This window comes from Polyodon spathula, chromosome 30 (assembly GCF_017654505.1).
Source record: "Polyodon spathula isolate WHYD16114869_AA chromosome 30, ASM1765450v1, whole genome shotgun sequence".
NCBI lineage: Eukaryota > Metazoa > Chordata > Actinopteri > Acipenseriformes > Polyodontidae > Polyodon > Polyodon spathula.
Window position 1 is genome coordinate 6,445,506 of NC_054563.1, and position 27,459 is coordinate 6,472,964.

Genomic DNA, 27,459 nt, shown 5'->3' on the forward strand with positions numbered 1-27,459 from the left:
AAGTTTCTATGTACCTGTGGAAGGGGTGTGGGTAATTAACTGACTAGGAGACAGACAGGTGTACTTGAAAACACCACACAGGTGCCCAGTTTTATTTTCAAACAGTTCTTGCTTTTTCCGGCAGAGGGCACTGTTGACCGTGGGCTGCCTATCAACGATGATAGACAGCACCACGGAAATACCACAGCTGGTACGTGAACAGCAAGTGCACTCGCAGGTGCTCAAAGAAATAATAATAATGAAAACAGAAGGCGAAAAGAACAATGGAAAATAGAACAGTAATAAAACTACAAATAAAAGGTGCTGCACTCGGCAGCGTTATCCCGGTCGTCGCCACCCGCACGACCTGGATCACCGTCCTACTCTGTAGGCTAACTATCCTGTTCTTTCACAATACGCCGGGGTCTGCCCAAGGGTTCCCCGCTCTCTCTGTCTCGCTATGAAACTCTCTTTGTTTTGCCTGATTCCCGGTCCTGGATCAGAGCTTCCGCACTCTCGGTGCGTCTAAGTGGGGCAGACCTGAGGAAACAACGGAGCGTTAATTTATAGGGCTAACAACCTCCCAAGACGCGCCTCTCAGCAATTCAGAGAGGGGGAAAGTCTACACACCCACTTTCCCACCTCCCCGTGTCACTGCCATGACTCACAGGCGGTTGTTGGACGACTGCCGCCCTCTTCCTGCATCCCGTGAACATGCCAGCAGAGTCAGCACAGATCTCTCCCTGTTACAGTACCGATATCTATTTTTATACATTTCAGGGGATACAGTGCCTTAAGTGCTTTGTTGTTTCCCATTAGGGATTTCTTCTGTGGGCACTATTTATTTGACATTCCAGCACATCCCACAGATTTTGCCATTTCTTGAAGACAAAAGTAGTAATTTGACTAACCAGTGGTGACCCTTCTATAATGCATGGAAACATTTTTTTTTAATAGACATTTTATGAGCAATGGATAGCTACATAAATATGTACAATGGTCTTTTAGTGAAACAGAATATCGCTTTCAGTCACTGCTTATATAATTGGCTAGTGACTGAAGGGGATATTTAGTTCTCTGATTTCCGGCTATCTAGAGTAAATACATTGTATTGCATATAAATCGGATTGGTACACAAGAAAATGATTGAGGTTAACTAATTATTTAGCTAATTACTAGCAGCTGAGCGGAGTGTACTGTCTGCATGCACATTTAAAACAGTGCCCTATAGCTGTTTTCTGTTCAGAACCATCAGTGTAACAGAATGAAGCATCAGTAAATCATTATTCAATTATTTACAGACTCATCATGAGAGCTCTATGCAGTCTATTACATGAGAGATCAGCCTTCAGTATGTAGAGATCAGGATCCTCTTACACATCTACCCTTATTAGCAGCAGTCACAGCAGCAGCGTCTTTCATAAGCCTTGACCAGGGACTGCAGTATTAATGAGTCATGCTGCTTGAGCTCTGGACTAGACAAGGCCTCTCTTTCAGTTCTAGTGTAATTCCATTTAAGACAGTTTATGTGCAGACAGACACAAAATAAATGACTACATGTATCAATAAAGCATCGTTAAATGTAATTAAATTAGACGAACACTGGAAACCAGAGAGGTACTTACAGTATTAACATGTTAATGCATTCATTTACAAAGTCTTACCTTGTATCATACCAAGTCACTATTAACTGTGCTGGGAAAACCCTTCCAAATGTTGTGTCTCCTCCTGGCCCAAACAATAAAACTAGAAAATCCCTTAGTCTGCAATGTATGCAGATTTATGTGGTGACGTGTCATGTGATCAGCTAGACCTGAAGAAGCAATGTGAGAGGTGTGTGCAGCTATAAGTAAACAGTCAGTGGGAAGCAGAATGAGCTCTGTGACCCAGTAGCTGCATTCACCAATGTGTCCATAAATACAGTCTCCTGAGCAATATGCAGCATTATAACAATTTCGAGGCTTTGTGCAGAAAATGAACCCCTCACCTGCAATGTGAATGTCATTTTCTGTAAAACATCACATATCCCGATAAGGGAAGTCATAATCAGATAAAGTAAAGAAAAGAAAATCCATAAATTATTTAAATTGCCGTTGCTAGGGATAGTGTTATCCACGTCTGCCTCTCTTTAAGGAATGGCAGATGGTCTTTGGTGTAAGGTTCCCCTTTCTTCTGTATTGACTTGCTGCTGGAGACATTTAGTTAATTAAAAGCCCATTTTATGAGAATGTCCACCCTTTTCACAGATTAATAAGTACCTAAAAGGATCCCTCATTGTAGCGGTGTTTGCTGCAGAGGAAGATTTATGCCGGGGATACGGTATGTTTCATATATTCAGTCTTCGTCTGCTCACATGCAAAGTGTGAACTGAACTTCAGCACCTAAAACAAAGATCAAGTGCAACTTGGTGTGCATTTCTCGTACACAGTCCTGGCTTTGGTAGAACTTGACTTGCTTCTTTCCTGAGCAGTTTGTTTGAGCCCTGTTGTGCTTTTCCAGTAAACTCCACTGTACATTATAGCTGAAAAGCAACCTGGAATATATTGTGGAGGTCAGCCATAAGCCTGATTCTTTTTTTTTCTACATTTATGGAACTGGTGTTTGGTTTTAAAAAATGTACAGCCGGCGAGATGAGGAGGATTTATATGAGAAGGACCAGGGGAAGTGGGCTCTGCTTCGAAACGTCAACCAGATGTTCAAACACCCGACCACACTGTTATCGGTAGGACCAGTAACTTTTGTAGCATGGATTGCCCATATAAAAAAAAAAAATTAAAAAAAATACTGTAATATTGTATTCTAGAGTGCTGGAATATAAAATGTTATTTAGTAAGGGGTACAATTATAGTGCTGTGTAATGTATATATTTTAAGTTAGGTGGTGGGTCAGTATATAACATGATGTACTATGAAGGTATGGTAATACATGTCTGTTTGTCCAGAGACATTGATTGATTGCTCAGAAGAGTAATGCTTGCACTTGCAAAGCCTTGCTTGATTCTGTGGAATTGAAAGTAGTGGCTCGATAGTGCTCTATCCTCTTATCTTTTATCTTTAGACATTCTTTTGCTCTAGGTCAGATTCATACAACTTGTAACTAATAAGTAATTGAAGTAAATGTACCATTCTTTACCTTTGTGTATAATATGCTCAACTGTTGCACTATTGCACTACTACTATGTCACTGTAGATGTAAACGTGTTGCATCTTATTTCATATTGTACTTTAGAAGTATAGTTTGTCAGTAAACTGTATTTAAATATTGACCTTGCATTGTAACCCTTGCACTGCCCTGTAACACCTGTAAATCGCCTTGGATAAAGACATCTGCCTAATTAATTAATTAATTAATTAATTATTAATAATAATAGTAATAATATTAAAATGCATCTGCCAGGCTTTACCATGTAAAGGTGTGCAATGTGAGGCCTCCTGCTCTTTGTTCTACTGACCCTAAATTACTTCATTGAACCAATTTAACTACCTTCCTTAAAGAAATAATATAGTAACGTCCACAAACACAGTCTCCTATAGTACACTGCAGTACATTCTTAGTGTAGTATGCGCTAGTGTTTTTGAACAGTACTAAAGTATTTTTCTTTATATTATTTTATGATAACTATAAAACCTCGAGGACAGGGTTTTTACACCCCTGAATTACACTTTGCAATGATTTGAACTCAGTGTACAGCTTTAAACAATCATTTACCGAAACACATCTACCAGAACGATTATTCTGTGAAGCACTAAACATCCAGGTTGTATTGTCTTTCTTTTTAAATCAGTAAATCTGAATAATAATTGTGCAGTTTTATACACAGTTAACTGGAGGAACTCAGTGTTAGTTAGAAAAGTTTGTAGCATAAAGTACATGCGCTACCCTGCTGAACAATCCCTCTTACAAGTGGTACTGTAAAAATAATATCCAAATCCAGTGTATTCTCTATCTGTGAATTCCAGTCATGTAGACATTGTATTCTGGTTTTAGGATCAATGGTTTTAATACTTGTATGCATACAGTGGTATATTCAATTCCCATTAGGAAAGGGATACCTTGTCTTGGGCAGTAGATCCTGTATTCCAAACACACAGTTTATTTTCTTGTCCTCTGCGCCATGGTATTTTTGCACGGTCATTTTGCATCTTTCCCATGCTTTTCCAATGGTTAAACTATGCATTTACCATGGTTTGCCATGTTTTTTAATATGCTTTACCATACCTCTCTGGGCTTTACAAGGCTAACAGTACCTGTGTTATATCATGCTTTCACTATTCTTTATTAAGATGTGCTATGTTTTTACTGTGGAGAACTTTTATAAAGGATAAGTATACCTTATAAAATGTCCCCACAGTAAAACTGAACCTTTGAACTGGAAATTTACAATCCCTCCTAATGCAAATATATTTCAAGAGGAATAAGAGTGGATACATCATAATCAATGGAATTGTCTGCAGCCTAGAATGGTACTATGAGTCTTTTCTGACATGTGAACCCACTGAAGCTGCAGAATTCATTAGTGTTGTCGTGTTATGGTTCATGAGCCAGAAAACCTTTAAAGTCTGTCCTCAGTGCCTTATTAACTAATTTAATAGCACTGCCTATGCAACAGACAATCACAGTGTGAAACACTGATCGGCCATACCAAGGCCACCCCCTCCCCTAAAACACAACCACCCACACTCAAGTCCCGAAATGTCCATTTCCGCCCTCTTCCACGGGCGGACTTGAGAACCTTCCGGCACTTCCGGGAAGGGCTGAACCGGCGACAAGCAATTAAGGAGAGGTGGTGCAGCAGACTAACTCACTAGCATTTTACTGTCTATTTTTCTCACATTCCACTGGGCAGCCATCGTAATGGATTGGATAACAGAGAATCACATTTTCAAGTGCTTACGTCCAAATAAAAGTGGTTTTTAGTAATGGTGGTTTTAGAGGAAGCTGCTTCTTTTTTTTTGGACATGCCTGAAAACTTGACATTTGGACAACAGCTATTCCAATGTGATCCAGTTCAACGGTTGCTAGGCAACGGAATGAGACCAAGAGCAATGCCACTGCCCAAGTCTTGACATCTATACATATATAAAAAATAAAAACAATTGAAACTATCAGTGCCAGTACTGGTATATGTTACTGTGTGTGTAGCTTTCATAAAGCATTGTAAAAATGTATTAAAGTAAATTGCAGTCTGTAATGAGCAAGTTGTAAAATATTCAGAAGTTGCCTAATATCAGATAGAAAATAGGCTCAGGCCTCTGCAGGCCTATTCCCTAAAAAGTCTTACTGTACTTGCACATTGACTACCATTTAAGCCCAATGGGAGAGCCAGTATGGTATAAATATTTTCACGTTAAAAAAATACTAGCCAAGTGGCTACAAACGTCTCATCTGCAGCTCTGAACCTCTGTCTCTCATGTTTCAGGGGGACTATGTTTGGCTGGACCTCAAGACTGGCCGGGAGTTTGATGTTCCTGTTGGTGCTGTGGTCAAACTTTGTGACTCCGGGCAGATCCAGGTGCTGGATGATGAAGGCAGTGTAAGTGTAACATGACTGCTCATCAATGCTTTTAGTCTCAATAGGGTGCTGCCAATGGCTAAGGTACACCATACAGTTTGTAAATCACCCCTTAGTATCATTTTTATTTGAACTGAGCCGAAACAACCATTTTTAAGTGAGCCCAACCTACCATACTACTGCACATTTGAAACTTTTCTATGTCTTATGTTTTTTTTTTTCTTTTGGCAAGACAAATTCTGTCCCTATTCATATTTTTTAATGTCTCTTTCAATGCATTAAATCATATTTTGAAACTGTTGACAAAAGCCAACAACAGTTGAAAAACAGTTTCGTGAATATCACTATTTATTTATTATAATCCACCAAAACAATTCCACAGTGAAAGCTTTGTGAAAAAGGCCCGCACTAAATAAATAATTAAAAAGCTCATGAGTAATAAGTCTGTGTCCTGGATAACATTAGCTATCTGCTCTTCAGGAGCACTGGATTTCACCTCAGAATGCCACCAACATCAAGCCAATGCACCCCACCTCTATCCACGGGGTGGAAGACATGATCCGACTGGGAGACCTGAACGAGGCTGGGATCCTGCGTAACCTCCTCATTCGTTACAGGGACCATCTTATATATGTGAGTAGCAATGCTTACGCTGCTAACACCTTCACAAAAAAAAAAAGATATATTCACATTGTTAAATACTGACCCACAATGACAGGGGTATGTGGATTCTCATTACACTCTGAGGGACGACTTGAAAAATCTTCTCCACTGGTTCTTTCACCTGCTGGCTGTGCTTGGTTCTCTGAACCCACGTTCTAAGGTGTTTTTTTTATCATTGGATCCAAGTTTAAATAACTACATGACTGTCAACACTTTGTGTATTATCAGTCTTTAAATTACTCTCGAGTTTAAGTTTTTTATGAAAACTGGCAAAAGGGAAACCTTCACTTTGGCCTGTGACCTATTGGCTGTCATGTTGTGGTCATGTGACTTTTTTCCTTCTATTCTAGTTGACCAGTGTCAAATTTGTGCCTGTGAGACACAGGTGCCTGTTACTGCAGATCTTGAATTCTGCAATACTGTTGTGGCAGTAGAGGAACTATAATCCACCATTCTGTGATTTAAATGTTGCCATTTGATAAATCTGCATTGTACAATCATTTTGTTTTACATTTTAAAATAGGTAGCTAGTTGTCAAGAGAAAAGTAATTACCATGCCATTAACCTTATGATAAATATAAACATCTACCTGATGCCAAAAAACCTCTGAGGACCACTGTAGGAGGACCTCAGCACTTCCTTTCTAGACAGCCATAAACAAGGGCCTCAGATTGTCACGTGGCTCCCTCTAGTGGGTAGACAGTGTAGCATCTAAAATTACTGGATTAAATTCTAAGCACCTAAAATTCTTTCACAGTTTTTTTTTCTTCACATTGTTATACTGTAATGTATTCAATTGTTTTTAATTTCTCAAAGATGACAAATTACACTGTAGAATGTATTTATTTGCGCAATTGTTCTGTACTGCATGACACGATTATTGATTCAATATTTCTAAAAACTCTTCTTGCTTTATTTCTGTATATATACTGTACATACAGTATGTAAAATGCCTTTTTTTCTTAATTCAAGCTGTTTCTCTTTATTCTCTGTCCCTTCTGTGTTTAGACTAATTGTGGAGGGAGGGTAAGTATGTCATGTAAGCATGTCACAGACTCAGCATGAATAATCACTCATTGCTGTGTGCTGCCCAGGCTGCTCCATTATTACCTGACTGGATCACCTAACTGACACTGATACGCCTCACTATTGTCCTACTAACATCTGATATACAGGCTACCTGCCACAGCCACGTATCCCATGCCATTGCAGAAAGTGGTTAGCGTACTCCCATACCACTGTGTAGTGGGAACCGTTTCCTCTAGAGCCACGCACCCACCCGAGTCTTCATTCCAAGATACATACATCTAGTTGCGTCCATGTATATATAGAGTTGAATAGCTCGTTTGTATTAAGTGCCAGGCAGACACAGTGGCTGAATAGCACTGCTCTAATTTAGAGATTAAATAAGAAGCTCTGTTAACACTGTGACAGTGTAAAGAACATGCTCTTTATGAGCACTCAATACACGAGCGTGTTCAATGCCATTCATCAGATACCACTACATTAACGAATTATTAATAACCAACTTCACAGAGCTCACTAGTCATTAACAACTAACTTTACTTGGTGATCGCAGAGTGCCATTTTACTGATGATGGAACAAAGCGGTACTTGTTAAAATGTATAGCTGGCTTATTAAAAAGATACTTGGCAATTAGCAGTTAGTCCGGTATACATTTAGTTATAAGTGTATTAAACCTCACACCTACAGTACTGCATGATCTGGCCAATCAAACCAACACTTGAACCAAGATGCTGACGCTGGGAATTTTACCTGTTTAGCATAACTAATGGCTTATTCTGGTTTTCTTGTTATTATTCATCAGGTTAAAGATGTAATCCTCATTAAATAACTAATGCAAGATTAAGAGTTACAGATATTTCAGATTTCACCCCCGACTAGGTGTGTTCTTCTGTACTCACGTCTCGCACACTAGCATTGTTTTTTTTTTTGTTTTTTTTAAACAAGTAAAACAACTATATACAAAGATACATATTCTCAATGAGTTAAACATTTTTTTAATGAAGTTATACATAAAACTTGGTTCTGGGCATATGTACATTATAAGTAGCTAGTGCCAATAAGTTTTGGAGGTTAAGGGTTAATATTCTTTAGATTTTAATTTATTTACTGTACTGGATATTATTAATGAACTCAATTCCCTACCTTTCAGTGCACTTGCGAAGTCCTGAACAGGTGCAGTGTGGCAGGTCACTGTGTATTGTTTTTCATTCTTTGTGCTTTTCATGGAGGTTCCATACCAGCTAATTAGAAAGGCTTGGAAAGCAACAGTACTTCAAGCTTCTGAGATTAAGACTACTGGAACAAAAGCTCGGTAAAACACTACAGTATTACTGATGCTTTGGAAAATGGAATGGTCAGAGGATTCTGGAGAGCAAAAATAGTTTTTTTGTTTGGGCCCTAAAGCAAGAGCAAAACAAAGACATTTTTAGAGAGCAGTAAAATAATCTTAACAGTACAATCCCAGCAATAACAACAAACTGAACCTGTGTGCTAGTGTTATACTGTTACACTGGTTTTATTATTTTGTACTTGCTTTAAAATATGGACAATTGATAACATCAGATACTTGGGGCTGCAGCCAAGTGATTCAAGGGACCGTGTCAGGCTTCTGCAGTTTTATTAATACGCTCACATTCTCTGGCCTCTAGGAAAAATGTTATACAACGCTGTACAATGGGCTAAATTCTCAAAGCTATTTACTGCTAATCATCCCTTTTCATTAAGGGCTTGTACATAATCTCAAGTTTTTTACTTTCAGAAAAAAATGGTGTCAAAGTGTGTCAACATGCAAAGAATAGAAGGCCCCCCATTGTCCAAGAAACAGATAACAGGATTGTTTGTGCTTTACATCATGTTCATTTGAAGTACTTGGCCCAACGTCATTGCACCCTGAAAACAACGGGCTTCCTGAACTGTTTGGGGGAACCCTGTTTTGTTTATTTTAAACAGGATCTCACAATGTATGCTTGTTTTGTCCCAGACCTACACAGGTTCCATCTTAGTAGCTGTGAACCCCTACCAACTGCTGCCTATCTATACACCAGACCAGATTCGCTTGTACACCAACAAAAAGATTGGGGAGATGCCACCTCACATCTTTGCCATTGCAGACAACTGCTACTTCAACATGCAGCGCAACAACAAAGACCAGTGCTGCATCATCAGGTAGGGCATCATATAACATAATGGGGTGAAACAATCCCACATGCTTTATATCACTGAAAAATTGCACTACGAAACTTGGAATACAAAATGCAATAAGTTTATATGAAGGGGCAGCTGATATGTAAGTGTTAGTGTTGCTTTGTTGTCTGCCAGCCTTTCTTATTGTACACTAGAAGCTGTTCCTGACAGGATGCCCACTAAAATATTGTGTGTATCATGAAACATTGGTATTGTGATAATACAGCACAGGTCACAACGGTGCTGACATGTCAGGGATGAATGATAGTGAAAAATATACTATATACAAACTGCAACAGTACATTTCACAGTTGGTTATCCCCTGCATGGATGGAAAATCCTCACAACAGTGATGTAGTGGAGGCATTATCACTTTAAACAGTTATAAAGTATCTAGAGGACAGGTTGTGATGAAACTTGGAAAGTCACAGGTCTCAGCATTTATGAAGGATATATATGGATATGTGGAGTCACCACTAAACAGCTCACATCAACATCCAATATTTGACATTTAACTCTCACCGTTGCTAGTGGGGAGTCAGGAGCTGGGAAGACAGAGAGCACCAAACTTATCCTGCAGTTCCTGGCAGCAATCAGTGGACAACACTCCTGGATAGAGCAGCAGGTCCTGGAGGCTAACCCCATTCTGGAAGGTAATTGGAGTGCCCCTTCCCTTTGCCAACTTATCCATTACAATGAAGAAGACATGTGCTGAAATGTTTAGTTTCTTCATTTTTGCACAGCACCAAAATGTATTTATGTGCTTCATACGTTCCAAAATAAATGGCATATGAGGGGGTCTGTAAAACAACTGTTGCGTCCTATAGAATCTGCTCTGTTTTAATATTTACCAATACTTTCCCGCAGCCTTTGGCAATGCCAAGACCATTCGCAATGACAACTCCAGCCGCTTTGGAAAGTACATTGACATTCATTTCAACAAGAGAGGAGCCATTGAAGGAGCCAAGATTGAACAGTATCTGCTGGAGAAGTCCAGAGTCTGCAGACAGGTACAGAGACCATCACTAGCAGCCAAGTCTGAGGCCAGCATGGCCCGGCCGCAGTTGATCAGGAGGTGATGTGTGGCTCTAATCCATCCCTGGCCAAGGTTATGGCTGGACAGTCCTTTTGTTTTAGATTATGATTTGTTGATTGGATGAGAATCACATGGGAACCAAGTATTAATCGAGGTATCATGCCCTTTGGAATCACAAGCTGTGGTGCCCTATGGGATCGCACTGCAGTACTCACCAGTAGCAGCAGCCTCAATACTGTACCTAATCAAGACCAACTTAATCTCTTACACTGCCTTTACACCTGCCACTTTTACATCTACCAAGATAAATTCATTATGAAATGGGACTTTGTCAGCCCAAGTAGGACTGTGATCTGGTAGAATTTGGCCTCTCCAACTCAAATAAGATATTGAGTGTCCATTGCAAAGCATGCTAGATGTGAGTGTCAACTGGAGGCCTGTCAGTTACATTTATTATCAGGGAAATATTGGAGCTAAGTGAACGTGAATTATACAAAGATATGATATATTACCATCATGGTTGCAGAGAGGATTGCAGGCTTCAGATGGAATTGGCAGCAGCCTCAGTTTTATATTGGAACTGGATGAGATCAAGTTTTCTAGGTTTCAAGGTCCTGCTGGAAAAGTGGTTTAAGTGAACGCTGTATCTAAAGGTGTGCTCATATGAATCTCTTCTGTATTGCCAGGCCCGGGATGAGAGAAACTATCACATCTTTTACTGCATGCTGAAAGGAATGACCCCGGAACAAAAGAAGAAGCTGGGGTTAGGCAAAGCCACTGATTACTCCTACCTCACCATGGTGAGTGCCAGCTGGATACTCCTTTCACAGCCAGCACGTATAGAGCATGTCCATTCACCCTCCTGCAATAAAGAAACGCATCTGGGCACAAGAGATTTATTTCGGTTGATATTTTGTTGTACAATGCAGGACTGCTTTGTTATTATAGGAGTGTTTGGAATAAAGTGTCCATGAAAATGAATTGCACACTGTTCCTACCTGTGACAGGTATTGTTTGTATTGATTATCTCCTTTCAGATATCATAAGCCATTGTCTTCCACCTTACATTTACCAGACATTTTCAACCACATGTAGACTGAACAGTAGCTTTCTTCTCAACACAGTCTATCAGTGTACCGTGTTCCAAACACATTAATGCAGAGAGTGCTGATTTGATACTCCAGTGCAGTCAATATCTGATGTTTGAATAAATCTTTCTGTGCAACCTCCAGGGAAATTGTACAGTGTGTGATGGCCGTGATGACACTAAAGAATACTCAAATATTCGCTCTGCAATGAAGGTCCTTATGTTCACTGACACAGAGAACTGGGAGATTTCCAAACTGATGGCTGCCATCTTACACATGGGGAACCTACACTATGAAGGTACAGTATTGTATTATTTGATCAAATACACAAACAGCTAAGCAGTGTAAAGCAGAGGTTCCCAAACTTTTTCTGGCTCAAGGAACTCAAAGGCATTCTAACTGTGGACCTGTCATGGATGGCTTGAGTAGTGCGTGTGGGTGGTGACATCAGGTTCAGGAAGCAGCACAAACACGAATGATACAGGGTTGAAACTGCCGAAGCAGTATACTTATTAAATAATAAAGCAAAGATTTAAACAAAACATAACCAAAGAAAAGGGCACATTGGCCAAAGTAAATATAACCCAAACAATTAGAATTCTTCTTATCAAAGACAAGTACTTTGTTCGCTGGCTGGTAGCATTTGTTCTTTTGTTCTTTTTTATTTCTCTCTTTCTTTCTTTATCTCTTTTTCTCTTTTACTCTCCTCACAACTCTTCGCCTCTCTGAGCTAGAGTGGGTCTTTTATACTGTGGTTGGAGCCTTAATTACCCATTACATAATTATCTTATTAAGGCTCCACCCACATTCCGACAAGCTACTTAGGATGGTGGATTTAACCCCATCCATGCCAACCACATTGTACAAGGCCGGCTTTTAAATAATAATGTCGGACAGCTTTTGTCCATCCGCACACAAATACAGTTTAATATAATGTAATAACAACAACAACAACACATAAGTAATAAAAGGATGGGCACTTCTGATCACCTCCTTTTTACCTCAAAAATGAAGATTAATGTAGCTGACGTCAAGGTAGTGTTACATTCAAACTAACCCCCAAGCAACAACAGCTTTCATGTAAATGTACATTGCATTGTCAGGTGCAAGGTCGATTAGTCTGGGAATCACTGATTTGAACAGAAAAGGCTAGACAGTTCTGGTGATACCTGAGACTTTTTTTAAATGAATAGCTCTGTAGCCAAGGTTATTTATCTGTTTATTTATTTATTTATTTTTGGGTAAATATATATTCAATGTTCAGTATAAACAATTAAACAACAATTAAACAAATAAGCCCAACCTTTTGAATATATACAAAAACAGTGTTTTTCAATCCATTTTCTCTTACCTAAGGTTTAGTCTATTCCTCAGTTGTTACTAACGTGAGTTGTATTTCCCAATGCAGCTCGGATGTATGATAATCTGGATGCCTGTGTAGTGGTGAGATCTCCTAATCTAATGACAGCAGCGGCTCTGCTGGAGGTCAGTAAAAGTGGTTTGCAGCTGTGTGAAAATGTGATTAAAATGAGTGGATAATGGTGTTTTATAACCGTTATTTCAGATGCTGTAAACTGTAAGACTGAAGGAAATGGGCATTTAACTGAATTAAGTATTTTTATTCCTCCCCTGATAAAAGTGAGAGCCCTCTGGTGGCAAAGTTGACAAAGTATTATGTCAATTCTATAACATGAGGCGATGGGAGAAAACTATTCAGTTTCAGAATCAGTGTCAAAAATAGTAGGCACAAGCATGAAGCCGAAACCATGAAACAAACTGAATATCTGGAGCTGTTTCAATTGCATCAGTTCGCTTTTTAACATTTTCTTTGTTTCCAACTGTGTTCATTGTTTAGCAAAAGGAAAACGCCTTACAGCAGGTGAATAATTTGCAATGAATGAAAAGCATGCACTCATTCATGTATTTGTCTAACTGGATTCTGTCATGGTGTGTGCGTGCGTGCAGGTGGATCCTCAGGATGTGATGAACTGCCTCACCAGCCGGACCCTGATCACCAGGGGGGAGACCGTCTCCACACCCCTCAGCATAGAGCAGGCTCTCGATGTCAGGGATGCTTTTGTAAAGGTAATCAATGAGCTGCCAACATTTTCTTTTGATTAGACCAGAGCTGTTCAATCTTCTGGACTAGCATAGCCTGGCTGACGACCAGTGTGTTTTTAAAGACCAATCACAAACGCAAACTGTCTAAAACATTTCAGACTGCAATGTCATACAGATTTCTAATAAAACTGTTGTAAAGGCATTGAAAAATATTGTTGTTATTAATATCTTTCAGGGAATCTATGGACGGTTGTTTGTTTGGATAGTAGAAAAGATCAACGCTGCCATTTACAAAGCCCCCTCCAATGAGCCAAAAACAGTGAGACGATCCATTGGCTTGCTGGATATCTTTGGGTTTGAGAACTTCACTGTCAACAGGTAAGGATGCAGGACCAACGTATTTCTTTTGTTTCAGGGAAGTGTTGTCTAGTGTAAAATAGCCCTATGAGTTATTTCTTCAAAGTCTATTTTATAAAACAGTATCATATTCATAAAACCATCCCATACTGTTAGTGTATTTAAAAAAAACTTTGGAACAGTTTCATGCATTTCAAACCGTGTGCCTAAAAAACATTATTGCAATAACTTAAAAGCTTTGTAAATAGGGGCCCTGTGAACAGATTAGCATCGTGTCCCAGGTGTTGCCAGCCAGGAGAGAGATTCAGACACAGAAAGACTAGGTTTTAAGCACTATTGCGCACTTTTAATGAACAAAACACAAAGAAAAAGGCACAGTGGCCAAAATAAACAGTTTAAACAAAACCTAACCAAAACTTTCCAGGCTGGGCAGAGACTTCTTTAAACTATACAGAGACAAAATAAAATAGCACAAACTAAAAACTCACTACTCATGGCTTGTGTTTGGAGAGTTTGATTGCTCATTAATCATTCATTCAACACCCCTGAGCCACACGCTCTTTAAAAACACCAGCAATAAATGCTTATTTATAGGGCAGGCCTCAACCCTGTCACTTGCCATTGTGTGAAGAAGCCCTATCAAGTCTATTATAAACATGCCTTTTGCAGCTTTGAGCAGCTGTGTATCAACTTTGCCAACGAGAACCTGCAGCAGTTCTTTGTGCGGCACGTTTTCAAGCTGGAGCAAGAGGAGTACAACCTGGAGAACATCAACTGGCAGCACATCGAGTTCACCGACAACCAGGATGCCCTGGACATGATTGCCATCAAGCCGTTGAACATCATCTCGCTCATCGACGAGGAGAGCAAGTTCCCAAAGGTAGCTCACGGCCCTTCACTGCTCTAAAATCGGCTGTTGTGGTGTCTGCTGTATTGAACACCCTGCTGAAATTCCTTTGAAGCAGTGTTGTAAGGAACATGATATAGGTGGTGATGACTGAAAGTTGCACCTCAGTTCTCAGGAATCCGACCTGTTGTCTGTTGTGCTCAATAACAGTTGCTGAGTGGTCAGACACATCTATATAGTTACTGTACTTACTACTCAACTCTGTCAGTTAGCGGATAGGGTTAATTATAGTGACTGCCCTAAGTACAGTACAGGTGCAACTTTATACTATTATATATAACTAAACACAGTGACTGGTAACTCCTCTACCAATCTCACCATCTATTCAAGCTTTTAGAGCAACAGTGGAATGTGGGTCTCCAAATTCAAATAAGTGACAGATCATGTGGTTCAGCTCCTGTGGTTAACAGTGCCTCATATTTTGCCAAGTTTGTTTCCCTTCAGTTCCTGTGGTGCTTTCTTTAAATGCTTACCATGTATGTAGTTGCAGTACCACTGATAGAGTTGCTTTCAAGCAGTTACAGAAGTAAATTTTAAAAAGTGCTTTACTTAAAAGTATTTCTGGATTATCAGCATTACAATGCTGGTATTGAAAAGTACTCGATGGGTAGTCACTATAGGTATCTGAAACTATGTTTTTATTTTTAAGGTTAACATCTCATTCTATGCAACACATATTAAAAGTTATATAAAATGTACTGGTTGTAACTTATTATTGGGAAATAAAACCCAGTTTGTGGAGTGGACTACACCCCAACACATTACAATCAGTAACTGTGGACGTGATATTTTAACTGGCCTGCTGTAGTATTGCCTTACATTTTATTTGACCACTTCTGCTTTGTATGGAGGTTGAAATTACATCAGTATTGCATACAATACATCTTCTCTTCCTACAGGGTACTGACACGACCATGCTCTACAAACTGAACTCCCAACATAAGCTGAACACCAACTACATTCCCCCAAAGAACTCTTACGAAACCCAGTTTGGAATCACCCACTTTGCTGGAGTAGTCTACTACGAGACCAGAGGTGTGTTCATATACTGTGAGGGTGACTTCACTGGAACTGGTTGTACCTGTGTTGAGTGCCACTCGCTTGGAGGAAAAAGAATTATAGTGTGCTGCTCTTGTTGTGGATTGCAGGATTTCTGGAGAAGAACAGGGACACCCTCCACGGAGACATTATCCAGCTCGTCCATTCCTCCAAGAACAAGTTCATCAAGCAGATATTCCAGGCTGATGTTGCCATGGTAATTATAATTATGTCCCCATTAGAACCAGTAGCAGCTTCACGTATACATCTGTTAAAAGTCGTAAATACAATTAAAAACATGAAGTGTCTCACCTTACTAGTAACACAAATAGCAACAGGAAAATGTAAGCAGCTAACTTTGAAAAATGTATTTAATTATTCTAGCAACTTCAGTCAAAAACAGCTGTGGTCGCCTGTATACAAAATATCCAACATTTCCAGCATAATCATTCTTTTTTTAGCGACAGCAATTATAATATCTTTATATGGGTTGCAGGGATACCTCTCATGGTTTTTAGAGTTCTGTCTCTTAACATCCTTTGTACCTTTGCTGCTGAAGCCTTGCATACTGCACTAGGATTACAAGAGATGACACTCTTAAAATCTTAAAATAAGAAGTAGCCCTACAACCCCATATATATATATATATATATATATATATATATATATATATATATATATATATATATATATATATATATATATATATATAGGGGGTTTCTTGATTTGCTGCATTAAAAGATATAGATAGGATTATACTACAATAGGATTTAGGTTCAAAGACTTTGACCCCAGTCTGGGGATTGGGATTGGGATTGGAGTTGGAAGCATTTTCTGAGGTGTGGTACAAATCAGATGTCATGGATTACTCTATATTGTGTAGTATTTTAATAGCTGTTAGGTGCAGCTTGAAGCATCTACAACCTTACATGGTTCATTAGTGTAGTTCTAAGTTTTGTATTTTACTTGTCACCAAAGGAACGTAACTTGGTGGCATCTTTGGGCAGGTGACTGCTTATTGAATATGGAAACAGGGTCTGTTTTGGTGACAGCTAAGAGCAGATAACAGTACGCTTTATCTAATCATCACACCAATATTCAGACTGTGTGAACTAATTCTAGACACTGCTAACCCATTCCTAACTGTTCCAGATCCTGTGTCGCCCTTGTAGGTGTCTGTCTGTCTGTTTATGGTTCTGCTCGGTTTCCTCTGTGAAGTACCCCTTCTGTCAGGGTTGCTTTGTTTCTGATTTGATCAGTTGTGATTGTCATGAGTGACTTCTCTCAGAATCTAAGATTCATGAATGATATTTCTTGTTCTGTTCCTGTCTAATTTTCACTCTTCTGATGTGGGTTCTGCTAACCTGGCCTCTGTCTTTCTGTCTGGTATCCGGTCTCAGTTTCTGTGTGGCTACCGGGCCGGTGTGTTGGGTCAGCCCTCTACGCCTCCTCAGAAGGTAAAACTGTCTACTGCACAGTGTGACACGCTGGTAGAAAAGTCTCTCACCACCTACCAATTTCTCCCAGTTCATCTTATCATAGTCATCTGTTTTGATGTTTCCAGTTTTTTAAAAAAAGGATTCTTCATGAATTGCTGTGTTTTAGTGACAGTCTCTTTTGGCACTGTTATCTGGCGACCATTTTCTGCAAGGCTTCTGAGCATCATTACAGATCCAGTATCATAGTTTAACCTTTACAGTGTTGTTCTTGTTCAATGATAAACAGTTTGACCCTTCTTTAAAATGTTTTTGAGCTGTGTTTTGCCATTCTCTTCCCATTTCAGAGAGACCCGCCCCCTTGTTGGGTACCTGAGCAAATCCTTTGTGTATTTTCAATTTACATTCCGGAAATCAAATTCTAGCCATCAAAGTGCAACCTGACTTGATTTCAAGAGACCGCAAGAATCAAGATGTACCTGCTCACCACAATAAAAGTACCGCCACCTTGTCAGTGGAGGAGAATGGCACTAAGGCTTTTAAATCTTTTTTCTAAAATGACCAGTAACGATTTTAAGTTAGATATAAGTTCTTAGAATTACATTTTAATGGTGTCTAAGAATACAAAAATAAAACATGTCTAAAACCAATAGTTCGTTCATCTCAGATGATATTGCTGCATGAGCAGACCATATCCTAGCAACCTGAGCAGCAATAAAGGTTAGATTGGAGGATCCCTAGAGTAAGAAAAATAGGTCCATCAACTGACTTTTATCATAGTGCACCTGATCCTGCCTGAGAATGAAGACGCTAATTCCAGGACTGCAGCCAAAAATGTTAACATACCACTAAGCTTCAGGATAGAGCGGAGTTACCTGGAGTTACATATGTGTTTAGATATATTGTTGATGAAATAATTTCTCCTTTGTGTAAAATCCAAGTCATATATCCCGTTTGCTTAATAAAATTGAAGATTATGTTATGTACCAAAACTATACCGAAGAAACTGGGACACCTAAACCTATTTAACCATTTATTCAAGCTTTGTAGACATTAGGGGCCATATTCACACAGCATTTACCCCACTTTTTTGCAATAAAGAATTCAAAATACTGTATTACTGCTACAAGCCTTTAAATAAACAACTCACAAGGTTTGTTTAAGAATACAGGATTTAGTAAACGCCCTTAGTTCTTATTTGCTAGTCCTGACCCATTAGTTGTTTGTTGTACTGCGCTAATGAAAGATGCTTAGCACTGGGGTGAATTATTTTTAATATGACACTAGAAGTGTAGATTTTGTCTAAATAGGATAGCAGAATAGATTTAGTTGCCCATTGTATGTACAGTAGTTTGCTTGGCTTACAAAGTACTTTGCAATCCATCTGTGGAATTAGAGGCGTAGCTCTCACTTGAACCACTGGGTTACAATTACATTGGGGTGATTCTTCATCATAGATTAAATGAAGACATTTGACACTCACAGTAAGTGACTGTGGGTGTGTGATAGGAGGCTCTGTCTTTCGGGTGAGACGTTGTTGTAAGTGACTCTGCAGCTGATGCATAGTTCACACACCCTAGTCTGTGTAGGTCTCCTTGGATACAGGCGTCTGCTAAATAAACACATAATAATAATGAAAAAGAAAATAATGTAATGGGATACAACCTACCCAAAGTGGCAGAACAAAACTGTGCCATATGTTATAGTTCTCACTGAAACACTACAATCAGCATTTTAGAAATATTAGCCATATTGTCTTAATTAGTCATGCATATGATCCATATGTGTCCTATTGTCTATTCATTTAACACAATAAAAACGAAACCACTAACCCTTTCTCTAGTGTGTTTATCACACTTTTTTTTCTTTCTTCATTTTTCTGTTTGAGAGAGCCTAGTAGTATTTTGTGATAAAATACAAAGAAAGGTTTGGTCAAGTAACTTTAAAAAACATTCAGTGGTGCTTTAAATGTAAACCAGATCATGTTGGAGGTGTTTTAAAAGACCTGGCAGTATGCCTTCACATCAGCCCCAAGTTGTTTTAAAGTGGCTCCATTGAGGACCAGGATTAGGGGTAGGGTTAGTTAGTTAACCAGTGTGGTCCAATGGTTAAAGTCCAGGACTTGTAACCAGAACGTCACTGGTTCACATCCACCTCTGCCACTGACTGACTCACTGTGTGACCCTGAGCAAGTCAATTAACCTCCTTGTGCTCCATCCTGGGGATGAGATGGTAAATCAGTATCCTATCGTAAGTGACTCTGCTTATAATGCACAATTCACAACCTCCCTAACTTGGGAGCTTAAGCCCCAAATAGCCTTTATCAGCACACAGTTTTATAATAAGCGTATTAACTGATAACAGACAGATTGAAGTCCCTGCCTGGACGTTCCCTCAAGCAAAATCCATTTTAGCCTTTTATTGATAGAACCCTGTAATGTGTGTTGTGTTTGTCAGAGAGAGAGAGAGAGAGAGAGAGAGAGAGAGAGAGAGAGAGAGAAGGGAGGAAGATGTCATTGCCTCATTATCATTGTTTCCTGTGAGAAGTTTATCCATTGTTTCCTGGTTCCAGGGTGCAGAGACCAGGAAGCGCTCCCCGACTCTCAGCAGCCAGTTTAAACGTTCGCTCGAGCTGCTGATGAGAACCCTGAGTGTGTGTCAGCCCTTCTTCGTCCGCTGCATCAAACCCAATGAGTACAAGAAGCCCATGGTAAGCCTGATTCTGTTTATACCACTTAGGGTGTGGGGGTGTAATGGGATCCAGTGCGTATCTGAGAACATTGGAGATTTAGCCTGGTAGTGAGGTGATACAGGAATGTCAGCAAGTTTAGAAAACAGTATTTCCAACTGCAGGAAATTCATTTTCACAGTGCCAATAGCTGCACATAAACTAGACAGAAGATAAGAACCGAGACATTGGACTAGAAAGTTCTAGTACAGTATCTGTAAAAAATCAAGAGTTTATAGATGTTTATGTCACATTTCTACTGGGATTTTGTCTTTTTTTAAAGGTATTCTTTGAAACTTTACAAATTATATTAATAGGGTATGAGAATGAAGTTTTACATCGTTTCAAAGTGTTGCTGAGTAAAACAAGGAACTCCCTTGGAGAATTGAACTAGTTGTTTTGATGAAAGCAGTGTTGATATAATGTATGTTTTCAGACTGGAAACATTGTAATGTATTGCTGGTAGACAGATTCGGCTCATCTGATTCTGAATCCTGTGCTAACTTCCTGAAGGGATATCCCTGTGTGTTGTTGTTAACGAGTCTCAGGTGGCCAATAATGTAACTCAATGGAAATAACATGATAAACAAACAATTTTTTTTTCTAAAGAAATCAGAAGATCAAAAGATGAGTCTGTATTTGGTTCATTACAGGAATAGGCAACTGCTGTGCTGCTTTAGATTTATACCACACGGTAAGGTATTAAGTGCCATTGAATAAGGGTTTGCAATTCTAAGACTTTAGAAGAACATATCTCTTAGTTACAAATACACTATATAGTGAGAAATGAAAAAGTGAAATAAATGATTTTAATAAAATAAGAATGAATTAAAATGTTTTCATTTATTGAATTGATCCCATAACGTTTTGGGGTAATATAATTAAAATGTAAAAGACAACAAAGATTTTATTCTGAGAAACCCACTATAAATTGAAGGTAAAATCATTTTGAAATTGAACATTTTGTTTGGTTTCCGATTTATCTTGTCAATTCTTGTAAAGCTCTTGAGCATCTTGAAATGGTCTTCAGGAACGAGGCATGTGGCCGAGCTGAAACTTAATAGCAATAGTGTGACAAAAAACAGAAACAAGACATACATTGAAAACCAAATAACAAGAATGACACACGGGTACGATTTGCTTTTGCAAACCCTTTTCTTTTTGACCTTTAACGCTGTAGTAATTCACCGCTGATTTATTCACTTGTTCCATTATTCGATGTGTTTTTGTTGCCATGACGATGCCAATATCCCTGGTGTGAAATGCTTCTTTCTCTCAGCTGTTTGACCGGGAGCTCTGTGTGCGTCAGCTGAGGTATTCCGGGATGATGGAAACCATCCGGATACGCCGAGCTGGCTACCCCATCCGGTACACCTTTGTGGAGTTTGTAGACCGCTACCGCGTCCTCATGCCAGGCGTCAAACCGGCGTACAAGCAGGTGGGCTGCTTAAATGCTAAAACAGTGCACCTGGTGATTTGCATCAGTTGTTAAAACTGTTTAGCGAAAAAACATGTTTGAGGTTAATCAGCTAACATTCTGATATGCTGATGTGACTTCTTTACTGATTTCAGTGGTCCAGGACAAACCCCTGCAACACATATATTTGAAACAGAATACATTTTATTGATGATTAGGCAACATGACAGCTTGAAGATTTATAGCCTCAAACTAACTTGGTTTGAAGGCACACAACATGGGCTAGACCTCACATAATAGATTAGATAGACCAAGGAGTAGTTGGGTGGAGATGCAAATGAATCGTATGCATAGAGGGGTGAGTTGCATGCATATTTATGTCTCCAAACTTCATTTAATTAAAGTATCGATCAAGAATGCCCACTGTGCTATATATTTGGTAGGGGGCCAAAAACATTGCAAATTAAAAAAGGTAAAGAAGTTTGTCAACAGTGATCGCTAACTCAGAGCTTCCCTCTTTTTACAATGTTTTACAGGAGGACCTGCGAGGGACATGCCAGCGAATAGCAGAAGCTGTTTTGGGGAGAGATGATGACTGGCAAATTGGAAAGACAAAGATTTTCCTCAAGGTACAGTAATGCCACGCCGCTTTGATTTCTTGTAAGTCGGTTTCTCTTGCCACTGGATTTGTGAGCTAGGGGATTGTACTGAATTGTATTGGATGGAATAAAATAGCAAACAATTCATAAAATGGACTTTACCCAATGTGAAAAAGCAATTTTGTAGGATTTTCTGAGATACAGACGTGCATTAGGATACAGCTTTGAGGGACAAAGAAAAAACATAAATACACAATATGTGAAATAGAAACAGGTATATTGCAAGAAGTAAAAGAGACTTTTTATTTAGTTTTTATTTTCTCTAACAGATTTTAGTTTGCTCCTGATTTCTTTCCTTTACCACATTATCACACTAGTTAAATAATGCATGGTCAGTGGAATCAAGTGGTTTCAACACATAATTTTCTTGCAGTTTAGTTAGTGTGGATAGGGTCTTTCTGTGTTGCTTGTTCAAGGCTGTGACATGCATATTAATACATTGTTTTTAGGAGAAACTGACCTACTGCAGTCAGATTTTTTCGTCTCCAGAAATGACCTAGCAGAGCACTGATGCATGCGTGCACATTCACAAATTCATAAAAACAGAGCCTGCTGTGCCTGTGAGGAAACTCTGAGGTCTCTAGGCTTCCTCTGCTAAATGTCAGAACAAACAAACAGCTCCGGAGTGGAACAGAACAGGAGAGGGAGGAGTGGAGCTTCTTCACTCGAGTTTATAGTTTCCAAGGAAAGCAGATGACAGGAAAGAAGTGGCACTGTATTACCGTTTGGTTAAAGGTGTCTAGCGTTTCTTAATGCAGCACACTACAGAAGATCCACACATGTGTAACAGAATAAAGTCCTAGTAAAAGTAATAACAATTATCTGAAATCAATTCTCAATTCACAGCGTGCATCAGAGCTTGCCAGCAGTGTGAGAGAGCAGCAGTCACAGTCCTTTTAATTTTCCATTCCTATCCAACCTTCATCCCAGAGGTAACAATGAAAGGAAGGGATTCTTTATACTGAAGCCCTGACACATCAATCAATCAATCAATCTGTATTTTATATAGTGCCTTTCATAGTGGACCACCATCACAAAGCGCTTTACAAGGCAGGCTGTCCTATATCAATTGATGTATCTGTTGTGCACCAATTAAATGACAGTTTAAACACTTTTTCAATGAAACAATCAATAATATATTAGCCTTTATCCCAGGCAGAATGGATTTTCACACCTCCTACGTGTTTGGGAGATTTTATAGCTTCATACACCTTCATCTCAAACATCAGAAAGTGGGAAGTTTATATTTACTATTTAGAAACCTGAAGGTTTCTGATAAACATGTGTTAGTAATATTAAAACATGAATGTTTGCTAACACATCCCAGTTGCATCCCAGGTTGACAGTTCTTGGAAAGTATGTTGCTCATTACAAAATCTCAGTTATTTTTCCAGTCTCAGGTCCTTTTATCAGAATGCCACAGCTGTTAGCACAGGAAACTCTTAGCTTAAGTTTAAAATAGGGCAAAGCCAAGACTTCCCACAGGAAGTTTCCTTAACATGTGATGCAGTGGTACAGAAAATAGTTGCAAACCAAAAAAAATTTCCAGATATTTGGCGGTCATAAATGCCATAAGGTAACTGACAAAAGGGGTGGGCGTTTCTGTTTTAAAGGATGTTACCTTCATTTTTGTCTGTGTTGGAAGTAGGACAGCTCAATTTTTAAAAGTATAAAGAAAGATGTATAAATCATTCAATGGCATAAACTCTCAATATTGTTCTTATTAATTGGTAATACTGTACTAGCTAAGGATTTATTTTATATTGCATTTATTTGATATTTGTTTTTATTTGTAATGGTTAAACTTTGATGTGTATCCGAGTGAAACAGAGAGTCTAATAGGGGAGTAGTAGACAATGAAAAGATGAAGAATTGTTTGTCATTTTAGTCATATTTTGTGATTGAGTTTTATATGATGTGTCACAACACTGCAGGTTCTATACATGTATGTCTGGTAGTTGTTTAAATGTATGTTTGGCAAATGCTATTTAGAAAGGAAACGCTTACTTTTTCCAAATTAGACTGTAAACTGATTGGTTGCAGGTTTAGGGGGTCACTACACATAAAGCCACCTGTAAAAATTCTTATCTGGAGGCTTGTTGACAGGCTCGCTTAGCTGACAGGTCTGTGGAGAGCATCCTGCCTGCTTTGCTTCCCAATGTTGCCGTGTGTCTGGGCTGTCCTCCTGCTGACGCCGCTGACTGTCTTTCTGCAGGACCACCATGACATGCTGCTGGAGATCGAGAGGGACAAGGCCATCACCGACAAGGTCATCCTCATCCAGAAGGTCGTGCGCGGCTTTAAAGACAGGTCAGACCAAGTTAAAGAGGCCCTTCTCCATGTTATACCAAATCTGTCGCATTGGTGACCCCTGGGTAGTTTTTTTGTTGTGAAAATCTATCCCTCAGTGGACAAATTCTGTAGCCAAGTTTGAAAATCTGGGTGCTCACTGGGCTGAGTTGGATAATTAAAAAGGTACAGGGAAAAAAGAAATGACATTTGAAGCTACTTACCCTTTTATGATGCTGTTGTAACTTTCTAGCAGTTCCTTACAAGCATATATTTTCTTAAATATGGTCAAACTAATGCAGTTCCAGAATTATTTTACCAGGGTGCTTTTGGAAGAAGCCCAGCACAGCATAGCTTTGCACAACCCTGTCTAATTGCTTTGATACCTATCCCATGTCATTTGCAATTTCATTTTGAAGCCCCATGTGTGATTCTATTTACTGCTTTTTTGCAGGTCCAATTTCCTCAAGATCAGAAAGTCTGCGATGCTGATACAGAAACAGTGGAGGGGCTATAACTGTCGAAAGAACTACAGCGCAGTATGTAATCATCTCCTGAATTCATTTTGACCAGATCACACTTTCCAAAGCCTATTTAACCCCATATATTCCTAGTTGTTCCACTCTGTATTACCATTTTACAAAAGGTGTCTACCGTCTATTAATTCAGTATAACACAGATGATCCACACATGCGTAACAGAACTTACTCCTAGGAAAAGTAATAAAGAAACAAGTACCTGAAATCAATTCTGCCCTGCATTCATTCTAATACAATGGTGTTTGGTTTCATAGTCTGGTATAAATCTGGTATAATCGGCCTCATTCTTCTTTGTGTTTCTCCTCAGATGCGGATCGGCTTTGCGCGCCTGCAGGCACTCTACCGGTCCCGCAAGCTCTACAAGACGTACCACGTGGCGAGGAAGCGGATCATTGAGTTCCAGGCGCAGTGCCGGGGCTGCCTGGTCCGGCGGGCTTTCCGACACCGGCTGTGGGCAGTCATCACCATCCAGGCCTACGCCAGGGGCATGATCTCCCGCAGGCTCTACAAGCGGCTCAAGGGGGAGGTGAGCACCGAAAAGTCAAGGCTGGCAGAAGTAATCCACTCATCCCACAGCTGCCCTGTTCAAATGTTTTACTAAAATAGTCTGGGCTGTCAAGATTTAGGTAACTGTGGAAAACAGTATCGCAGTTCAGAGTTGATTTGCCATGAGTCTGATTGCTGGTATTTCAACTAGATAGCTGGTGCAGGACAAGTGAGTCACTAGGGTTTTTATTTTCATACTTTTTGTTGTTAAAAATAGGCTAGTAATAAATATATGTTTCATTCCCGATGCTGTTGTGTTAGTATTACTGGATCTCATAGCTTTCTTTCAAATCCAACTAATTTCAGCAGTTTAATTTAGGTTTAAACCCACTTGCTTTTCCATATTCTTTATTTCAGTAATAAGGATGTCCGTGGACATTATTTGTCCATCTTCATTCAGTAATCCATGATTACTGAAGGGGCTCAAGGGGGAGATTATTTTGCTATGTAGTTAACTCGTGGATAAAGTTAGATAGTTAACTCGTGGATAAATAGCTTCGGCTCGGTGATTGTATCCATCTCCCTTTTTTGTCAGTACCGGCGCCGCCTGGAGGCTGAGAAGATGCGTCTGGCCGAGGAGGAGAAGCTGAGGAACCAGATGAGCGCCAAGAAGGCAAAAGTGGAGGCAGATAAGAAACACCAGGTAAGAGGCTGAACGCCAGGGGGAGCAGGTGAGGAGGGGTTTACTGCTGTTCCACTGATACACTGAGGCTGCCAGAGTGTCAATAAATTACCCCTGTGGGAAAACACCAGCAGAATAAATATAGTTAAAGAAATATATATATATATATATATATATATATATATATATATATATATATATATATATATATATATATATATATATATACACACACACACACACACACACACACACACACACCATAGAGCAGAGCAGTGGTGTGCAAAGTGAGGGGAGAGCCAGTAAGGGGGGCACGATGATAATTATAGGGGCAGTTCTGTAAAAATGTAAAATCTATATTTTTAAAGGATAGAACATTTAAAATAAATTGCTGAACAGTAATGTTTATCACATTTGAATCGATTTGAAAAGTTACATGTATTTTTTCACTGATTTATTTTTTAGAAATGTTAGCTAAATGTTAACTTGCCAAGTGTAAAAAATATATTTATAGACTGATTTTAAACTTTGAGTTTGTGATACGCGTTTTCAACATTTATAAATGATATCTCAAAGTACAAATTTCAAAACTTTTATGAATGTGTTTGTTAATATTTATGTATTTAGCAAAATCTGGACTCTTTGTGGTTAAATCTAGGAACAAATATGCGATTTACATTAAATCTGGAAAAAAAATATGTAAAATGTGTGTTGTGGGGGGGGCAACAAAATGTAAGCTAAGAAAAGGGGGGGCATATAAAAAGTTTGCGCCCCACTGGTTTAGATAATTAAATTGTCCCTTCTATCTTCTAGTACAGACGGGAGCCACCTTGTGATAGTAGCAGTGGGTTTATTGGTTTATTTATTTAAGTACTGTATTGCTAAGTGCCCTGTTTCTGTCCCCGTGATGCAGGAGCGCCTGGCCCAGCTGGCCCGTGAGGATGCAGAGAGGGAGAAGAAGGAGCGCGAGGAGGCCCGGCGGAAGAAGAATCTCCTGGAGCAGATGGAAAAGGCGCGGCAGGAACCCGTAAACGACTCTGACATGGTGGACAAAATGTTTGGCTTTCTCGGTACCACTAACTCCTTCCCCGGCCAGGAAGGACAAGCACCGTCTGGGTTTGAGGTAAGCATGTCGAGCCATCGGTCCAAATGTTTTAATATTTCAATAAAGCCCGGTAGCCATTAGTTGAAACTGCCAGTGTGTCCTGAATGGAAAAACTGATGCTGTTTAGTCACCTGGAAAAAGTGCTACTTTACATAGGAACAGACAGATGTTAAAGTTGTCATGCATTGACCTCCACATTGTGGGGTTTCTCTAGCTTGATGATGGCTTTAGAAGTGGTATGCTTTGATATTTTGGCGTGGTATCTT

At 39.4% G+C, this 27,459-nt stretch overlaps 1 protein-coding gene across 1 annotated transcript in view; it reads left to right on the forward strand.

The window, feature by feature from the left end:
- The window catches only part of myo7aa (myosin VIIAa), a 62,271-nt gene that overhangs the window by 15,338 nt on the left and 19,474 nt on the right, over positions 1 to 27,459 (forward strand). The window contains exons 3-23 of the mRNA XM_041232846.1: positions 5,399 to 5,512; positions 5,972 to 6,124; positions 9,163 to 9,347; positions 9,897 to 10,018; positions 10,233 to 10,375; positions 11,088 to 11,201; positions 11,634 to 11,787; positions 12,898 to 12,974; positions 13,455 to 13,574; positions 13,786 to 13,928; positions 14,577 to 14,787; positions 15,714 to 15,849; positions 15,963 to 16,069; positions 19,861 to 19,998; positions 21,296 to 21,454; positions 21,970 to 22,062; positions 24,308 to 24,402; positions 24,836 to 24,920; positions 25,228 to 25,446; positions 26,002 to 26,109; positions 27,002 to 27,211. Coding sequence (XP_041088780.1) covers positions 5,399 to 5,512; positions 5,972 to 6,124; positions 9,163 to 9,347; positions 9,897 to 10,018; positions 10,233 to 10,375; positions 11,088 to 11,201; positions 11,634 to 11,787; positions 12,898 to 12,974; positions 13,455 to 13,574; positions 13,786 to 13,928; positions 14,577 to 14,787; positions 15,714 to 15,849; positions 15,963 to 16,069; positions 19,861 to 19,998; positions 21,296 to 21,454; positions 21,970 to 22,062; positions 24,308 to 24,402; positions 24,836 to 24,920; positions 25,228 to 25,446; positions 26,002 to 26,109; positions 27,002 to 27,211 — 2,886 coding nt within the window. The remainder of the gene's footprint in view (positions 1 to 5,398; positions 5,513 to 5,971; positions 6,125 to 9,162; positions 9,348 to 9,896; positions 10,019 to 10,232; positions 10,376 to 11,087; positions 11,202 to 11,633; positions 11,788 to 12,897; positions 12,975 to 13,454; positions 13,575 to 13,785; positions 13,929 to 14,576; positions 14,788 to 15,713; positions 15,850 to 15,962; positions 16,070 to 19,860; positions 19,999 to 21,295; positions 21,455 to 21,969; positions 22,063 to 24,307; positions 24,403 to 24,835; positions 24,921 to 25,227; positions 25,447 to 26,001; positions 26,110 to 27,001; positions 27,212 to 27,459) is intronic.